The sequence below is a fragment of the Falco naumanni genome, chromosome 17, assembly GCF_017639655.2.
Source record: "Falco naumanni isolate bFalNau1 chromosome 17, bFalNau1.pat, whole genome shotgun sequence".
NCBI classification, from domain to species: domain Eukaryota; kingdom Metazoa; phylum Chordata; class Aves; order Falconiformes; family Falconidae; genus Falco; species Falco naumanni.
Genome location: NC_054070.1, coordinates 983423 through 1001890, shown reverse-complemented (window position 1 = coordinate 1001890; position 18468 = coordinate 983423). Strand labels below are relative to the sequence as shown.

The window sequence follows — 18468 nt, the reverse complement described above, 5'->3', positions numbered from 1 at the left end:
GGTGCTGGGAGGGGGTCACTGGGGTTCTGGGGGGGTCACTGGGTGCTGAAGGGGTCAATGGGGTGCTGGGGGGACCAGTGGGGTGCTGGGAGGGGGTCAGTGGGGTTCTGGGGGGGTTCACTGGGGTGCTGGGGGGGTCAATGGGGTGATGGGGGGACCAGTGGGGTGCTGGGAGGGGGTCAGTAGGGTTCTGGGGGGGTTCACTGGGGTGCTGGGGAGGTCACTGGGTGCTGAAGGGGTCAGTGGGGTGCTGGGGGGACCAGTGGGGTGCTGGGAGGGGGTCAGTGTGGTGCTGGAAGGGGGTCACTGGGGTGCTGGGGGGGGGGGGGGGGGTGTTTAGGCCCCCTTCCAGCACATCCTGACAGGCAGGAGGTCGGCAGGGCCCAGGGGTGGGTGCACTGGGGAGGGTGACCAGGGTGGCAGCGTGAGCTCCCCCTCCTCCCCCACACCCCTTGCTCCCCAGCCCCCCCCCCCCCCCCCCGTGTGCCCCAGATGGCCACCAGCCCAGCAGGGGCCCCCATGCAGCCTAACCCCCCTGCCACCAGCCTGCTCCCCATCCTGGGGGGTCGGGGGGGGGTCCCGCCAGGCTGGTGTGGTGGCACTGTCCCTGTCCCTGACCCCCCCCCTGCCCAGCGAGGGGTCCCCATCCCAAGGACCCTTCAGCACCCCGGAACCGCGAGGGCTGCGCAGGCACCACGGGGAAACACGTTTATTTTGGCCAAGGCATCAGCGGGCAGCTGCCAGCGGGGGGGGGGGGGGGGGGGACACGGCCTGGGGGGACACACAGGGGGGACACAGGCTGGGCTGTTGGGGTGCAGGGGGTACCCCCCATTTGGGGTGCCGGAGCCCCCGAGGATCCCACTCCCTGCAGGGGGGGGGAGGGGCTCTGCTTGTGGCTGTGGGCTGCACGGGGCGGGGGCTGGGGGGGGCAGTTGCACCCTGGGGGTGACATGCCCCTCGTGTCCCCCCCGAGCCGAGCGCTGGCCGGGGTGGCACATGCTGCTCGGTTGGACTCATGCTTCACGATACACATGGCGGGGGGGGCGCGGGGAGGGGCTGGCACCGTGGGGAGGGGGCAGGTGCCCCCCTCCCAGTGCCTGGGGGTGCCCCTGCTGCTGCCGTCCCTGGGGGGCACCCGCTGAGCCGGCACTGTCACTGTCACCCCCAGTCCTTCGGCACCCGGTGGGCAGCGGGGCCGGTGCCCCCCCGCTCTGCAGCCACGCTGCTCCCACCGGAGACCCCCTGTCCCTCGTGGTGCCAGCGCGGTGGCGGTGACCTTGGCGGAAGGCGGTGTGGGTGGCCAGCGGCGATGCTCAGTCCAGGGGGGCAATGGCGCGTCCCCCCACAAGCTGGGGACGTGGGGGGGGGGGGGAGGGCCAGACTGCCCCTCCTGCCCGCAGCGCATCCGTCGGGAAGGGGTCCCAGCGGCAGTGGGGACAGGGGGCATCCCTGGGGACGGTCCCCTACACCACGATGGGGGTGTCGGAGAAGACTGAGCTGACCGAGTCCGGATCCGACACCTTCCTCTGCGCCTTGGGGCCGTGCCGGGGGGGCAGCTGGGGGGTCCCCCCGACCTTGAACCTGCCGTTCTGCCCCGGGCTGGCGGTGGAGGCTGAGCGGGACCGGCAGGGCTCCCCGGGAACACGGGCATGGTTGGGGGTGGCGCTGAGGACCGAGGAGTTGATGCTGTCGTCGCGGGGTGCCGGGGGCTTGTCGGTGCTGCGGCAGCAGCAGCAGCGGCAGGGGGTGAGGTACAGGTAGATGAGCACCAGCACCACGCTCAGGATGCAGCCCACCAGCGTGGTGTAGGCGGTGTTTAGGGTGTCGTGGGGACCGTGCAGGGTGAAGTTGTGCACCAGCAGCTCCACGTAAAGGGTCTCGTTGAGGAGGGGACCCGCCACCCAGCAGGCGTAGGTGCCGGCGTCCTCGGGGCGCAGCGCCCGCAGCTGCAGGCTGCCGTTGGCCAGGAGGGCAGCGCTGCCGTTCCCCCCTTCCTCCAGCACCCGTTCGCCTCCCGGCGTCACCCAGTGCCGGCTACGCACCCCCCGCAACCGGGTGTCGCAGCTGAGGGTGACGGTGTCACCCAGGTGGGCTTCCAGCACCGCTTCCCGCGCCTCGCTGCAGTTGAGGGGCTGCCGGCCGGCCAGAGCGAGGATGCCGACGGGCGTCGGGGCGCTGGGCAGGTGGCACCGCAGCTCCTCCTGGAAATCCAGCACGGCGCTGAGGCGGCGCCGGTGGCCGCGGGCCACCAGTTGGAAGAGCGGGCAGTCGCAGGCCAGCGGGTTGCCGTGCAGGTAGAGGCGGTCGCGCAGCCAGGCGGGCAGCGCCTGCAGCTCGCCCACGGGCACGCTGCGCAGGCGGTTGGCCGAGAGGTCGAGCAGGGCGAGCTGGGGCAGGCGGCTGCCGTCCCGCAGCAGCTCCAGCGGGAAGCGGGCGATGCGGTTCTGACCCAGGTAGAGCTTGCGGAGCCGGCCCAGGTTGTCGAAGGCGGTGCGATCCACGGCGGAGATCTCGTTGTTGTAGAGCAGCAGCACCTCCAGCTCGGCCAGGTCGCTGAAGAGGTTCTCCTCCAGCGCCCGGAGCCGGTTGGAGGAGAGGTCCAGGTGCCGCAGGTGGGGTACGTGGCTGAAGGCTTCGGTGGAGACGAAGGAGAGCCCGTTGTGGCTGAGCAGCAGGGCGTGCAGGTGGGCCAGGCGCCCCGGCGCCCAGTCGGCGCGCAGCCGGCTGACGTTGTTGTGGCTGAGGTCGAGGACGGCGGTGAAGCGGGGCAGCGGTGCCGGCACGGCGCTCAGCACCGCCTGCGAGCAGCTCAGGATGTTGGAGGCGCAGATGCAGCGCGGGGGGCAGCTCCCACCCGCAGACCCCCAGGGTGCCAGCAGCGCCAGGGCCAGCAGCAGCGGGGCCCCCGGCCCCCCCGAGGGCCCCCATGGCCACGCTCTGCCCCGCGGCGTCACACGGGTGCAGGGGACACGGCACCGGCACACGGGGCTGGCTTGCACAGGGTGGCTTCGGTCACCCGGTGTCACAGCATGCGCCGGGCCAGCTGCTCACCTGGTGTCACGGTGCAGGGCGGCTTCAGACACCCGGTATTGCAGAGCGGGGTGGCCTTGTCACCCAGTGTCACAGCATGTGGGATAGGGTGGCTTCGGTCACCCGGTGTCACCGCAAGTGCCAGGCTTGCTGCTTGCCTGCTGTCACGGCACAGAACAGCTCAGTCATCCGTTGTCACGGTACAGGGTGGCTTGGTCACCCAGTGTCACGGCAGGCACCAGGCTCACTGCTCACTTGGTGTCACGGTGCAGGGTGGCTGGGTCACCGGTGTGGCGGCAGGGGGTGGCTTTGGTCACCCAGTGTCACAGGAGGCACCAGGCTCACTGCTCACCCAGTGTCACAGCGTGGGGCGGGCTGTTACCCAGTGACATGGCATGTGCTGGGCTCACTGCTCGCCTGGCGTCACGGCGCGGGGTGGCTTGGTCACCCGGTGTCACAGCGTAGAGTGGCTTTGGTCACGCAGCGTCACGGTGTGGGGTGGCGTTGTCACCTGGTATCACAGCAGGTGCTGTGGGGTGGCTTTGTCAATCGGTGTCACGGCGTAGAGTGGCTTTAGTCACGCAGTGTCACGGTGTGGGGTGGCTTTGTCACTGGTGTCACGGCGTAGAGTGGCTTTGGTCATGCAGTGTCACGGTGTGGGGTGGCTTTGGTCACCCGGTGTCACGGCGTAGAGTGGCTTTGGTCACGCAGTGTCATGTTGTGGGGTGGCTTTGGTCACCCACTGTCACCACGCACACCATGGGCTGGCTCCGGCGACCCGCTGCCACAGCACGCAGTGGGCTGGCTCCTCGCCCGGTGTCACGGCACGGGTGGCTTTGTCACCCCGTGTCACTGCGTGCCCGTGGGCCGCTGCCCACCCGGGTCCTGGCTTGCCCCGGGGCTCCCACCTGCCGCAGCCCCGCACCCCCCGCGCTGCGGAGGCGGCACCGGCCCCCCCCGGACCCCAGCTCCTCACGACCCCCCCCGGGCCACCCAGCTCCTCACGGCCTCCCCGCCCCCCCTGCTCCCCCCGGGCACCCCGGCCCCTCACGACCCCCCCCCCGCTCCCTCCCGGCCCCCCCTGGCCCCGGCGCTGCTGCGGACGGAGCCCGCGGGAGGATGCTCACCGCCCCCCGCCTCCCGGGGCGTTACCGGGGCCTGGTACCGGGCCGGTGCGGAGGAGGGCGGCCAGGGGAGGCCGAGCCGAACCGGACCAAAACGAGCCGAACCGAGCTGGGCGGAGCCGAACCGAGCCGGGCGGAGCCGAGCGGTGCCGAACGGAGCTGAGCGGGCCGCGCCAGGCCGGGCCGGGCCGGGCCGAACCGAGCCGAGGCGCGCGGGCGGAGCCGAGGCGGGCCGGGCCGGGCCGGGCCGAGCCGAGCCGGGCCGGGCCGGGCCGGGCCAGGCCAGGCCGAGCCGAGCCGAGCCGAGCCGGGCCGGGCCGAGCGCAGCCGAGCGCAGCCGAGCCGAGCCCCGCGCCGGCTGCAGCGCGCACCCGCGGCCCCGGGACAGGGTCTGGGGGCGGCCCCGGCGCGGCGCACCCCGCGCACGGCCCGTGCCCATTGGCTGCCGCCGCGTCGCCCGCGACCAATGGCAGCGGCGCCCGCTTAACCCCTAGTGGGCCGAGCCCCCCGGGCGCGCCGCTCCCCGGCCCGGCCCATCCCTGACCCCATCCCTTCACGTCTCATCCCCATCCCATCTCATCCCAGTCCCCATGCCATTCCATGCCATCCCTGTCCCCATCCCATCGCATGCCATCCCATCCCATGCCATCCCATCGCATCCCATCCCATTGCATTCCATCCCATTGCATCCCATTGTATCCCATCCCATTGCATCCTATCCCATTGCATTCCATCCCATTGCATCCCATCCCTGTCCCCATCCCATTGCATCCCATTGCATCCCATCCCATCCCATCCCATTCCATCCCATCCCATCCCTGTCCTCATCCCATCCCATTGCATCCCATCCCACCCCATCCCTGTCCCCATCCCATTGCATCCCATTGCATCCCATCCCATCCCATTGCATCCCATCCCATCCCATCCCTGTCCTCATCCCATCCCATTGCATCCCATCCCTGTCCCCATCCCATTGCATCCCATCCCATCCATTCCACTTCCATCCCCATCCTCATCCCCATCCCATCCCTGTCCTCATCCCATTCCATCGCATCCCATCCCATCGCATCCCATCCCATTGCATCCCATCCCATTGCATCCCATCCCATCGCATCCCATCGCATCCCATCCCATCCCATCCCATCCCATCCCATCCCATCCCATCCCATCCCATCCCATCCCATCCCATCCCATCCCATCCCATCCCATCCCATCCCATCCCATCCCTGTCCTCATCCCATCCCATTGCATCCCATTGCATCCCATCCCATTGCATCCCATTGCATGCCATCCCATCACATGCCATCCCATCCCATCCCATCCCATCCCATCCCTGTCCCCATCCCATTGCATCCCATCGCATCCCATCGCATGCCATCCCATCCCATCCCTGTCCCCATCCCATTGCATCCCATCCCATTGCATCCCATCGCATGCCATCCCATCCCATCCCATCCCATCCCATCCCTGTCCCATCCCATCCCATCCCTGTCCCATCCCATCCCATCCCATCCCATCCCATCCCTGTCCCCATCCCATTGCATCCCATTGCATCCCATCCCATCCCATCCCTGTCCCCATCCCATCCCATCCCATCGCATCCCATCACATGCCATGCCATGCCATGCCATGCCATGCCATCCCATCCCATCCCATCCCATCCCATCCCATCCCTGTCCCATCCCATCCCATCACATCCCTGTCCCATGCCATCCCATCCCATGCCATCCCATGCCATCCCATCCCATCCCATCCCATCCCATCCCATCCCATCCCATCCCATCCCATCCCATCCCATCCCATCCCATCCCATCCCATCCCATCCCATCCCATCCCTGTCCCCATCCCATCCCATCCATTCCACTTCCATCCCCATCCTCATCCCCGTCCCATCCCTGTCCTCATCCTCATCTCCTTTTCCATCTGCATACCCTTCCCCATCCCATCTCGTCCTTGCCCACATCCTCATCCCATCCCCATCCCCATCCTCATCCCCGTGTCAGCCCCAGCCCCACCCACACCCCCGCCCCACGTCACCCCTGCCCCAGCCCCAGCCCAAACCTTCCTGTGCTGCCCCAGCACCTGCCCCCTCCCACTGTGCTGGTGCCCACTGGTTGTACCAGCCCTCGCCTGCGGCACCAACACACACCCCACAGCACCCACCCACACCCCACAGCGCCAACCCACACCCCACGGCACCAACCTGCACCCCACAGCACCAACCTGCACCCCACAGCGCCAACCCACACCCCACGGCACCAACCTGCACCCCACAGCACCAACCTGCACCCCACAGCGCCAACCCACATCCCACGGCACCAACCTGCACCCCACAGCACCAACCTGCACCCCACAGTGCCAACCCACACCCCACAGCACCATCCTGCACCCCACAGTGCCAACCCACACCCCACGGCACCAACCTGCACCCCACAGCACCAACCTGCACCCCACAGTGCCAACCCACACCCCACAGCACCAACCTGCACCCCACAGTGCCAACGCACACCCATGGCACCCACCCGCACCCATGGCACCAACACCCCCCCCACAGCACTCACCTGCACCCCACGGCACCAACTCTCACCCCACGGCACCAACTCGCACCCCACAGCACCCACCTGCACCCCATAGCACCCACCCGCACTCACGGCACCAACCCGCACCCACGGCACTGACCCAGACCCCCCATTCCAGGCCAAATCCCCCCATTCCGACCTCCCACCCAGCCCACCACCACCCCGGGATGGAGGGGACAGGTCCCTCCTGGGGTCCCTGTGGAGGGGCACCCCTGGGTGCCGCTGGCCCAGCCGGGGGGGGGTGCCCCCCGCCCCCCCGACGCGTGGCCGTGGCACTGCGCCCCGGGTGTATTTTTAGCCACGAACCATTTGTGCTGGGGTTTGGGTCTGGAATTAGAGGGAAAGGAGCTGGAACAAACCGCGCGGAGATGATGCAGCTTTTTATTGGGGGTGGGGGTGGGCAGTAATTAGAGGGGACCCCCTGCCAGATGGAGCCGGGTGTCCCCAGGGTGCTCCTAACCCTGCCCCCCCTCCACCCGCTGCTCCCTGCGCCCCAGCGTGCGCTCCCTCTCATTGGGGGCCACCCCATGCTGTCCCCCCAACCCCTGCCATCGTCACCCCCCTCCCCACTGCTGGCTGCCAGTGAATTTTGTCCTTTGATTGTCCTCAATTTCTCCGCTTTAATCCGGGTGCTAATCCCTGCCCAGCACCCGTTGCCAGCCCGGCCCCCCCCAGCACCCAGACCCCCCCGCAGCGAGGGTGCCCCGGCTGTGGCACCCACACCCTGACCTTGGCAGCCTGCTGGGGGAATCTGGGTGTCCTTGTCCTTGTGCCACCCTGGGGGGGACCTGCGGGGGGTCCCAGGCATCCTGGGGGGAGCTGGCACAGCACCATGCCCCCAGCAGCGTGCTGGGCAGGATTGGTGCCGGCTGCCCGGCTGCAGGCGTGTGGGCTGCATGGGAGCACACGCGTGTCAGTGTCCACACACAGACACACAGGCATGCACACGAGTGTGTGCACACACACGCTGGAGACACGCACACGTGTGTGCGCCCCGATCACCTGCATGTGAAACACGCCAGGTTCACACACGTGTGCATGCATACAGATGGACCCACCATACGTGTGGGCACGCGTGTGTCCCCCAGCCAGCCACAGGCACACGAGACACGCGTGCAGACATGCTTACCCTGCGTGCAGGCCGGGGCTCTCCAGATGTGCTGGCACAGCTGGAGGAGCCAGTCAGCTGTGCCAGGGTGCTGGGGTGCTGGGGTACAGGTGTGCTAGGGTGCTGCTGGGGTGCCGGGGTGCCAGGGTACTGGGGTGCCAGGACACTGGGGTACTGGGATGCTCAGGTATGAGTATGCCAGGGTGCTGTTGGGGTGCTGGGGTGCCAGGGTGCTGGAGTGCCAGGGTATGAGTATGCAGGGTGCTGGGGTGCTAGGGTGCCAGGGTGCTGGGGTGCTGGGGTGCTGGGGTATGGATATGCCAGGGGGGTGCTGGGGTGCCAGGGCACTGGGGTACTGGGGTGCCTGGGTATGGGTATGCCAGGGTGCTGGGGTGCTGGGGTGCCAGGGTACGGGTATGCAGGGTGCTGGGGTGCTGGGGTGCTGGGGTATGGATATGCCAGGGGGGTGCTGGGATGCCAGGGTGCTGGGGTGCCAGGGCACTGGGGTACTGGGGTGCCTGGGTATGGGTATGCCAGGGTGCTGGGGTGCTGGGGTGCCAGGGTATGAGTATGCAGGGTGCTGGGGTGCTGGGGTATGGATATGCCAGGGGGGTGCTGGGGTGCCGGGGTGCTGGGGTGCTATAGAGCCTTGATGCTGGGGTACCAAGTTAATAGGTACTGGGGTGCCAGGATGATGGGGTGCCAGCCGTCTCAGGGTGGTGGGGTGCTGAGGTACTGGGATGTTAGGTTGCTGTGGTGCCAGGGTGCTGGGATAGTGGGGTGCTTGGGCACCAGGGTGCTGGGGTGCTGACATACTGGGGTGCTAGGGCACCATAAGCCTCATAATGCCAAGGCAGCCCCCCACCCCCAGCACCCACCACACCAAGCCCCCCAGGGTCTGGCTGGGCTGTAGGGTGGGGGCCAGCAGCCAGCCCCCTTTTGGGGGGACAGGACCACCCTGGGGGGAGCTGGGTGGGGGGTGTCAAGGTCTGGGGCCACACAAGGACCCCCTGGGCATGTGTTTTCGGGGGCCTGCATGGCACGGTGCCAGGACAGTTGGGGAGCAGAGGAGCTGGGGGGGTCCCTGGGCTGGGGGGTGTCTGCCCCCCCGCTGCGGGAGGGCATGGCGGGGGGGGGGTAGGGGGAGCTGGTGGGTGTCTATGAGGCTGTGTCCTGTCCGGCTCGCCCCTCCCCCTCCCCCCCCCCCCCCCCCCCCCAAAGGCTGAATTATTGATGCGCCGGTGGCAGGAAAGAGCAAAGCCATCGATCTGCTGTCACCGGCGCCGCGCGGGCCCTGCCTCAGTTTCCCCAGGGAGAAGAAACCCCCCAGGACCCCCCCATTCTCAAGATGCACCCTGTGTGCAGGGGCGAGGGGGTGTGGAGACCCCCTGCTACCATTGTGGACACCCGGGGGGGGGGTGTGATGCTCCTCGAAGCCAGGTCCTTCCTGGCTTGTGGGGTCTGCGCCCCCCCACTGTGAGGGATCCCCGAAATGTCGGGGTGCTGGGGGGGGGGGGTGTCAGCGCGGTTGAACGCTGGTGGGAGGGAGGGAAGAGGTGGGGGCAGGTGGGGTGTGAGCTTGGGTGGGTGGGCAGCTAAGGGGGGCACTCAGGGGGAGTGGGTGTCCAGGGTGGGGAGGGGGGGGTGGGCACTCGGGGGGGGTGGGCATCCAGGCTGGCGTGGGGTGGGCACTAGGGGGGTTGGGAATCCAGCACCCAGGGTGTGGGGGGGGTGGGCACTCATGGGGGGTGGGCATCCAGGATGTGGGGTGGGTGGGCATCCAGGCTGGGGTAGGGTGGGCACCCACGAGTGACCAGGACAAGGGGGTCCCAGGTGTTCCCCCCACCCCGGGCAGCGGGATCGATTCCCGTTCCCAGCTGCTGCACGTGGCCCGGGAAGCACGCAGGGGATGGAGGCCGGGGGGGGGGCACACACCGGACAGCGTGGGTGCGCCCACGGGGGTCCCTGGCGCGTGCGGGGCGGGGGGGGCCCCGGCGCCGGTTCATCCCAGGTCCCGCGTTTCTAATCTGGTTTGGATGGGTTTATTTTTGGGTCCGTCGTAACCTAGCAATGGGCGCGTGACGCGGGGGGCCCTGCGGCACGGACACGCGTGGCCCGCCTGCCCCTCCTCCCCCCCGCACCGCGCCCCGGCGGAGGCTGCTCGACACACACCCCCCCCCCCGCCCCCCCCAGGCACGCGTGGACAGGGGTCCCGGCACTGCGGGGGGAAGTTCGCGGCTTGCGCAGGTTTTTGGGGTGATGCCGGCCCCGGGAGGAGGTGGGGAGCCCCCCGTATGCCCTGGGGAAACTGAGGCACTGGGCGGGGGGGGCGTTACCCCGATCCCAGTTGCTCCATTGCCGAACTGGTAGCAAGGGAAGGGGTACTGGGCTTGGGAGTGGGCAGAGCCGGGCGGCCCTGCGACCCCTCTGAGCGCCCCCCCCAGTCCTGTGCACCCCCCTGCACCCGTCCCCCTCCCCACCCTGTGCCCCCCCCCCCGGATCTGACACCTGTCCCCTCCCTCCCGCTGCCCCCTCCCCCCCGGGTGCCTCCCGGGCCGCCCCCCCCCCCGCCCCCCGCCCCCCGCTTTGTCTCCCCACAAAAAGGCTGCTCCCTCCCAGCCTCCCCCTCCAGCGACCCCCCCCCACCCCCTTTGCGGGGCGATTGGGGAAACTGAGGCCCGAAGCACCACGCGGGGCAGGCACCGGGGGGGGGACACCCAGCCCCCCCCCCTCCATCCCGCATCCCGGGGGGGCAGAGCCGGGCTTCAGCCGCCGCTCCCGCCGCCGGGTGCCGCCGCTCCAGCGGGACCGGGGCGGCCGGGGCCGGGGTACCGGCGCGCTGGCGGGAGGCGCTTAGGACCCAGCAGCCGGGCGGGTGCGGAGCATCCCTCGCCGCAGCGCCCCGGCCCCCGCCCGGCCCCGAGCATCCCCGCCCGGCCCGGGGCCCCCCCCCCGCCCCGGGGCGCCCCCCCGGTCCCCCGCCCTCGGCCCCATGCAGCCCCCCAGGGTAGGTGCCGCGGTCGAGCCGCCCCGCCGGGGCGATGCCCGGGGGGCGGGGGCGGGGATGAGGCCTGGGGGGAGCGGGGGACCCCCCCGGAGGTGGGAGGGGGGGGTCCCAGCCGGCGGCATCACCCCTGGGCGCCGGGAAGGGGAGGGCGGCGGGGAGGGGAAGGGGGGACCCGCTGCCTGCATCCCCCTTCCATCAGCGCAGCCCCCCCAGGGCTCCCCGGGGTGCAGGGAATGGGGTCCCCCTCCCCACTGGGGAAGCACCCGTGGGGGAGGGGGGCTCCGCGGTGGCCCCCAGCCCCCCTACCGCACCATAGCCAGTGGTACCCCATTCGGGTGGGTTTGGGTGCAGCACCCATCCCAGGGCCCAGCTCGGGGTGGGGGGGGTCTTGCACAGCCCCCAAAGCGCAAGGAGTGAACCCAGGGGTCCAGCGCACCGGTGACCCCCCCACCTGCGCCCCGCGACCCCTCGTGGCCCCGAGGCTCTGGGTGGAGGATCCCACTGGGGGGGGGTTGGGTCGAAATGTTGGAATTTGGGGGGCTTAGCCCCAGAATTGCTCATTTTTGGGGGAAACCAGGCTTTTGGTTGAGAAGGGCTTGATGGGGGGTGGCATGGAGGGGTCCGGGGGGGTATGGGGGCTGCATCTGGGGGTCACAGCTGAGCTCACGGGTCCCCCCAGGGTCATCCCCCTTTGACAGCTCTGCCTTCCCTGCAGGTGCCCAGTGCTGCCTGGCAGCGAGGAGCGGGGAGATGAGCGGGGCCGGGGGGCACCCTTGGGTGCTCTGAGTGCCACCGCCACGCCACCTGGGGCCGGCAGCAGGCGTAGGGTGGGCGAGGATGTGAGCCCCTGGCGATGCCCGGCCGCCCCGCGCTGGCCGCCCCGAGGATGGGCGATGGGCCGGTGAACACCAGCGTGGTGGCACAGGATGGAGCCCTCCCTGCCCGTCCCGTGGGGCTGGAACGGCTCTAGGGGGGCACGGGTGCTCCAGCCCTCCCCGGGCCCCATGCCCCCCAACGGCACAGCTGACGGCAAACCCAAAGATGTGGCCTCTAAATCGGTGGGGCTCTTCTTCATGCTGCTCATCGACCTGACAGCCATCGTGGGCAACGCCGCCGTCATGACCGTCATCGTGAAGACGCCGGCATTGCGCAAATTTGTCTTCGTCTTCCACCTCTGCCTGGTGGACTTCTTGGCCGCCCTCACGCTGATGCCGCTGGAGATGCTCTCTGGCTCGGCCGTCTTCGACAGCCCGGTTTTCGGCGAGGCCATGTGCCGTGTTTACCTGTTCCTCAGCGTCTGCTTCATCAGCATGTGCATCCTCTCCATCTCCACCATCAATGTGGAGCGTTACTACTATGTGGTGCACCCCATGCGCTACGAGGTGAGGATGACGGTGGGGCTGGTGGCCTGTGTCCTCGTCGGCGTCTGGCTCAAAGCCGTGGCCACTTCCCTCGTCCCCGTGCTGGGCTGGTTGTCCCCTGACCGCCCGCCAGTGCCCGCTGGCCGCGGCTGCTCCTTGCAGTGGAGCCGCGGTCCCTACTGCAAGTTCTTCGTGGTCTTCTTTGCCGCCTTCTACTTCCTCCTGCCCCTCATCATCATCGTGGTGGTCTACTGCAGCATGTTCAAGGTGGCGCGGGTGGCTGCCATGCACCACGGCCCCCTCCCCACCTGGATGGAGACGCCGCGACGCCGCTCCGAGTCGCTCAGCAGCCGCTCCACCATGGTCACCACCTCGGGAGCCCCTCGTACCACCCCACAGAGGACGTTCGGGGGGGGCAAGGCAGCTGCCATCCTGCTTGCCGTGGGGGGGCAGTTCCTCTTCTGCTGGTTGCCCTACTTTTCCTTCCACCTCTACACCGCCCTGAGCGCCCAGCCCTTGGTGGGGCCGGCGGCCGAGACCGTGGTCACTTGGCTGGGCTACTTCTGCTTTACCTCCAACCCTTTCTTCTATGGGTGCCTCAACCGGCAGATCCGGGGCGAGCTGGGCCGGCTTCTCACGTGTTTCTTCAAGCAGCCGCCTGAGGAGGACCTGCGGCTGCCCAGCCGGGAAGGCTCCATCGAGGAGAACTTCCTCCAGTTCCTCCAGGGCACCGGTTGTCCTGCCGAGCCCCGGCCTCGCACCCCCAGCCCCAAGCGGGACCAGGCCCCTGTGGATTTCCGCATCCCAGGGCAGATCGATGAGGACGCAATGGAGGGGACGGAGCGGCGTGGTGGCGACGGGCTCTTCGTGCCAGTGGTCGCCTCTCCCAAGCTGGAGCTGTAGCGCTGGGGGGGGGTCTGGGGGCAAACATGGCTGCAAGGGGACAGCTGGTCTGAGTGCCTCGCTGGGGGTCTGCGCCGCCGTGGGGGAGCGGGGGGCCCGTGGCACTTGCTGGGAAGGGCCACCGGGTTTGGAGGGAGGCAGGTTGGTGGGCACGATCCCAGCAAAGAGTGGGAGCCGGGGGGCTCTGGGTTTGGGGTCACTGCTGTCCTGATGTGGTGGGTCTCTGCAGGAGGGGGTCCTCAGGCCCTGTATAGCCAGCAGTGGGGCTGGGAGTGGGGCAGCCCCACTCCTCTGGGTCCCCTGCAATGGGTTGTCCCCTCTGTCATTGTCCCTGAGCCCCCTCCCCAGCCCAGGAACCTGGCCCCCTGCCTGGCCCCTCACTTCCCTGGCGCCCCAGGCCCAGACCCCTGGGGCAGCGGAGGGCCAGTGGGCGTGGGGCTGGAAACACAATGTGGGGCTGCTGGGGGGGCCACTGTAGGGCTGCTGGGAGGCTGGGGTTGCTGTGGGGCTGCTGGGGAGGTGCTGGGGGTCCAGGGCCACTGTAGAGCTGCTGTGGGGCTGGGGCTGCTGGGAGGCTGCTGTGGGGCTGCTGCTGGGGGGCTGGGGTTGCTGGGGGGCTGCTGGGGGGCTGCTGGGGGGTTGCTGGGGGGTGAGGGCCACTGTGGGGCTGCTGTGGGACTGGGGCTGCTGGGAGGCTGCTGGGGTGCTGCTGGGGGGGCTGAGGCTGCTGGGGAGGCACTGTAGGGCTGCCTGGGGGCCGGGGACACTGTGGGGTTGCTGGGGGGCCAGGGCCGCTGGGGGACCAGGGCCAGCGCGGGGCTGCTCAGGGCGCTGTGGCTGCTGGGGGTCCTCTGAGGGGCTGCTGGAGGGGCCGAGGCCACTGTGGGACCCCTATGGGGCTGCTGCAGGGCTGTTGTGGGGCTGCTGTGGGGCCAAGGCAGCCGTGGGGTGCTGGGGGGGCCGAGGCTGCTGTGGGGCCAAGGCAGCCGCAGGCCCCAGCGACCCCCGGAGGACTACAGTTCCCATCATGCCCCGCTCCACCGAGGCGGAAGAAGGGCGCACCTCCCGTCTCCCATCATGCCCCGCTCCACCGAGGCGGAAGTAAGGCGCTACTCTCTGCTCCCGCCATGCCCCGCTGCGCCGGGGCGGAACCCCCGCCCTCAGCTCCCAGCATGCCGCGCGGGGACTGCACTTCCCGTCGTGCCCCGCGGGCGGGTGACCGGATATCCGGCGCCGCCTCAGGGAGCCGCCCGGGCCGAGGCAGGCGAGAGGCGCAATCCCGCACCGGCCCCGCTCCCATCGCGCTGCCGGCGGCCGGGCCGCTTGCCGGCCTTCCCCGCCGCCGCCATGGGCTGTACGCTGAGCGCCGAGGACAAGGCGGCGGTGGAGCGGAGCAAGATGATCGACCGCAACCTGCGGGAGGACGGCGAGAAGGCGGCCAAGGAAGTGAAGCTGCTGCTGCTCGGTGAGGAGGAGCCAGGGGCGGCTGCGGAGGGGGTCTGGGCGGTGGGGGGGCCTCGGGGGGGGTGGGAGGGCTCTGGGGGGGATCCCCGGGGGGGGTGAGGTGAAGCTGCTACTGCTCGGTGAGGAGGAGCCGGGGTCTACAGCATGAGGGTTTCAGCGGTGAGGGGCCTCGGGGGGTGGGAGGGTCCCGGGGGGAAGATGAGGTGAAGCTGCTGCTGCTCGGTGAGGAGGGGCCGGGGGTGGCCACGACGACTCTGGGCGGTGAGGGGCTTCGGGGGTGGGTGGGGGGCAGGGCTCTGGGCGGTGAGGGGCTTCGGGGGTGTGTGGGTGGGGGGCAGGGCTCTGGGCGGTGAGGGGCTTCGGGGGTGGGTGTGTGTGGGAGGGCTCTGGGCCGTGAGGGGCTTCGGGGGGGGTTGGGGGGGAGGGCTCTGGGCCGTGAGGGGCTTCGGGGGGGGGTTGGGGGGGAGGGCTCTGGGCCGTGAGGGGCTTCGGGGGTGGGGTGGGGGGGGAGGGCTCTGGGCCGTGAGGGGCTTCGGGGGGGGGTAGGGGGGAGGGCTCTGGGCCGTGAGGGGCTTCGGGGGGGGGTAGGGGGCAGGGCTCTGGGCCGTGAGGGGCTTCGGGGGGGGGGGTAGGGGGGAGGGCTCTGGGCCGTGAGGGGCTTCGGGGGTGGGGTGGGGGGGAGGGCTCTGGGCCGTGAGGGGCTTCGGGGGGGGGGTGGGGGGGGAGGGCTCTGGGCCGTGAGGGGCTTCGGGGGGGGGTGGGGGGAGGGCTCTGGGGAGGGTCCCGGGGGGGGGGGAATGAGGGTCTCCCGGCCTCAGGAGTGGGCTTGTGTGTGGGGGGGTGAGCCCGGCAGAGGCTGGTGTCTAGTGCCGCAGGGTGCATGCGGTTTCAGTGAGGGGGGGGGGGGGTGTCTGCGGGACGCAGGGGGAGGGGGGGGGAGTGGACCGGGGGTGTTGGGAAAGCAGAGGGAGCTCTGCAGAGAGGGGAGGGCTGAGACCTTTGGGGGTCTTTGGGGCTTGGAGAGGGTGAAGGAGCCCCTGGGCAGGGGATTGGGCCTTGCCAGGGCTCAGAATGGCTTTAGGGGCCTCCGAGGGTGACTTTGGGGAGAGGAGGGGAGTGAGGAGGGGGTCCACAAGGTTAAAAGATCTTTAGATGGCAAGGGGTGGTGAAGGGTGCTGGGGAGGGTCCTGAGAGGCCCGAGGGATCCCTGGGGAGGTGTGTGGAGGACTCGGTGCTCTGGAGGTCTCCCTGGGTCATCTTGGGGGGGCCTGTGGACAAGGCCACTCTGAGAGGCAGCTTTGCCTTTGTGTTGCTGGTGAAGGCTCAGCTCCATGTGAGGTCCCCAGATCTGGTCCTGTCACTTCACCCGGCGTTGGGTCCCCCATCCCTCTTTGGGTGAGAGGGGAGGTGGCTGCCTGCCCTGCTCCCGTGGGGGGGGGTGAGGGGAGTGTGCTGCTTTCTTGAGGGGGGGCTTTTCTGAGCCAGCTGCCTGCTGAAATAACCCTTCTGAGCCTGGATGTTACCGGTGCTCCCCCCGGGCTGCTGCATGGGGACGGCCCCTCCCCGGTGGCTTTGGGCTGGGGCTCTGAGAGCAGAAGGTGCTCCTTGGGCTGGTGTAGGTGTCCTTTCATCTTCTTCATGGGACAGAGAAGGAAGGGAGCACTTGTGTTCTTAGTTGAATAGAGAGATTGTATCATTGGGGCTTGGCTGTTAAGGTTTTTGCTTATTATGGGGTACTGGAGTTAAGTCCTTTTATCAGGTAGTCGGGTGAAAGCAGCCCCTGGGTGCCCGTGTTTCTCGAACCAGAAGTGCCCACGCTGGTGTGCGAGCTGCCTGGGCAGGGGTATGCTAATTACACTGCGTGCTCTGTGCCTGGCGCTGCCACAGATCCTCTGATAGGATCTGACTTTGCATGGAAGATGATTTCAGTTTGGCATGCTCTGCCGTAGCTGAGCTGGTTTTGCAGAGCTTGCAGGAGTACGAAACCGGCGGTGGTGGTGTTGCCCCGCTGCAGTCGCTGTGTGTGCAGGCTTCCTGAGAAAGCAAGCGTCACTTCTCTTGTATTTTGACTTTTTCCAGCTAAAACGCATTCGTGGATTTTGAGAAGAGCTGAATGGAATATTTCTCTTCAGAAGAACTACAGATTCTCTTCAGCAGAGAACTTATGCTGTGTTTGGTCCACATTTTGGTCTTTAGAAGTTCTTGTGGGTGATAATGAGAGCGCAGAGGAGGCAAAAGCTGCCTGTCTCTAAAGTCTGCCGGGTACAGGATGACTTCTGTGCCCTTTCTTTGCAGCTTTCTGTGAGCTGAGGACCAGGCAGCACATTGTGGGCTGGTAGGTGGACCATCTGGCCACGTAGGTTTGCCTTTTCCAATGTCTGGGTTGTGGGCTGTTTTTGTTACACCGATGATTTCCACCTTGGGGAAGACAGATTGAGTTCGTGAGGACCAGAACAACTGTGTTGAGTGTCTCCTGTAGAACAGGGTGTATTAACAAACAATTCTGCTTCCCAAGTGGTCCTTGTCCTAAGAATAGTTTTTCTTTTCCATTTAACCTGGTTTCGCTTGTACCCTTGCAAGAGGTGCTCTGAGGTTGGCGATCATGTGTGTATGTAGAAAACTTCTTGGCTGCGTGTCAAGATGCTACTTTATTCTCCAGGTGTTTGTTTTGGTGTTAGTAAGCAATCCTTGCAAATCCTCTGGGTGGAATATTTCTTCATATTTTTTTATGTCAGGGTTTTGGGTTTTGGTTTTTGGTTTTTTTTTTTTGCAGTGTTGAGTTCTTTGTGGTGATACTGAGAAGGCACTAAGGGCTTTGGGTCTGAGGCTGCCTGTCCTTGTCAGCAAATGACAGAATGGAGGGAGTATCCCAAAGGCTGGACAGTAATTGGATTCAATGCATTAGAGACCAGGTGAAGCTTTTAAAAGTACAAGCAGCAGCTGCCTTTTGGTCTGCTGTTGACTTTGGATGGCAGCAAAATACCTGATTGCTGTGCTTCTCAGCATGTCCTCAGGTAAGGGCTTGCGCACGTTGTTACTCTGGAGAAGCTCGTCTGGAATAATTGGACTTGCACACAGAGTGACACTGGAATAGTGATCTGTATCTACTCTTGTTTGGGGAAAAAAAACCCACCAACTTATCTCAGATCAGGTTTGCACCTGGCCTTGACCGGCAGGTGCTTAACTGCAATCTCTCCCCAATGTCATGGTCTTCTAGTTTTAAGAATTAGTGTAATGATTCCTGGTGATCAAAGGGAAGGCTGAAATGTGCTCTCCCTACATGCAGCCCTGTTAATGTGCGGGTAGAGCAGAACAGTTAGTTGCCAGAAGAAAAATACCTGCAGTGGGAACAAATGTCCTTTCAGTAATACATCCAGAGCCTGGTGGCGAAATTCATGAGGTTTGTTCCATTGTTTGAGCAAGCACTTGGGATTTTTTTTCATAACATGGTATTAAAAGGTCTGGGATATGTAGTGTCTGGTATTGTTAACTGGTTGTAAGAGATCATGCGGTGGTTTATGTAACTGGAGTGAGCCTCTTGCGGTACTGCTGATGCGGTGAAGTTTAGAGGAAATTTATTTCTTTATAGATGAGGTTTGGAGTCCATACGTTCTTCCCCAGCTCTGTTAAAATAACTGCCCTAGTTTGGGCTTTGCAGAATTATGTAGGCTAAGAAAAGGGTCGTGCTTGTACCCACGGTGGCTGTTCTTTCCCAGCTCTGCTGTTAACCCAGCCTGGGTGTTAGGAGAGCTTGGTGAATTAGTGACAGACCCAAAATCGGGAGTTTTTTGGTGTGCATTTGACTTCCTCTCCTCTTCTATAAGCATCATCTTTTCTTGGACAGAGGAGGAAGGAGAGGAGACTTCAGCTGCACACTCCATTCTTCCCGGAG

The 18468-nt window shown here is 66.8% G+C and overlaps 3 protein-coding genes across 3 annotated transcripts in view; 2 read left to right on the top strand and 1 right to left on the bottom strand.

The window, feature by feature from the left end:
- Window positions 1–693: 693 nt before the first annotated feature.
- Window positions 694–3047, bottom strand: AMIGO1 (adhesion molecule with Ig like domain 1; the record flags this gene model as incomplete). The annotated part of the gene is made up of 1 exon (XM_040617031.1): window positions 694–3047. A coding segment is annotated over one exon (1584 nt), but the record flags the coding sequence as incomplete, so codon positions are not given.
- A 7609-nt stretch (window positions 3048–10656) lies between these two features.
- On the top strand, window positions 10657–13132 carry GPR61 (G protein-coupled receptor 61). The gene is made up of 2 exons (XM_040616629.1): window positions 10657–10848; window positions 11564–13132. Exon 2 carries the CDS (start codon window positions 11775–11777, stop codon window positions 13110–13112), a length of 1338 nt encoding a protein of 445 aa, XP_040472563.1. The 5' UTR covers window positions 10657–10848; window positions 11564–11774; the 3' UTR covers window positions 13113–13132.
- A 1205-nt stretch (window positions 13133–14337) lies between these two features.
- Window positions 14338–18468, top strand: part of GNAI3 (G protein subunit alpha i3) — a 32730-nt gene continuing 28599 nt past the window's right edge. Inside the window, exon 1 of the mRNA XM_040616470.1 lies at window positions 14338–14577. Coding sequence (XP_040472404.1) covers window positions 14460–14577 — 118 coding nt within the window. The 5' untranslated portion in view covers window positions 14338–14459. The remainder of the gene's footprint in view (window positions 14578–18468) is intronic.

Excerpts from the sequence above, each read along its gene's own strand:
- GPR61 (XM_040616629.1), top strand. The coding sequence starts at position 11,775 with ATGGAGCCCTCCCTGCCCGTCCCGTGGGGCTGGAACGGCTCTAGGGGG.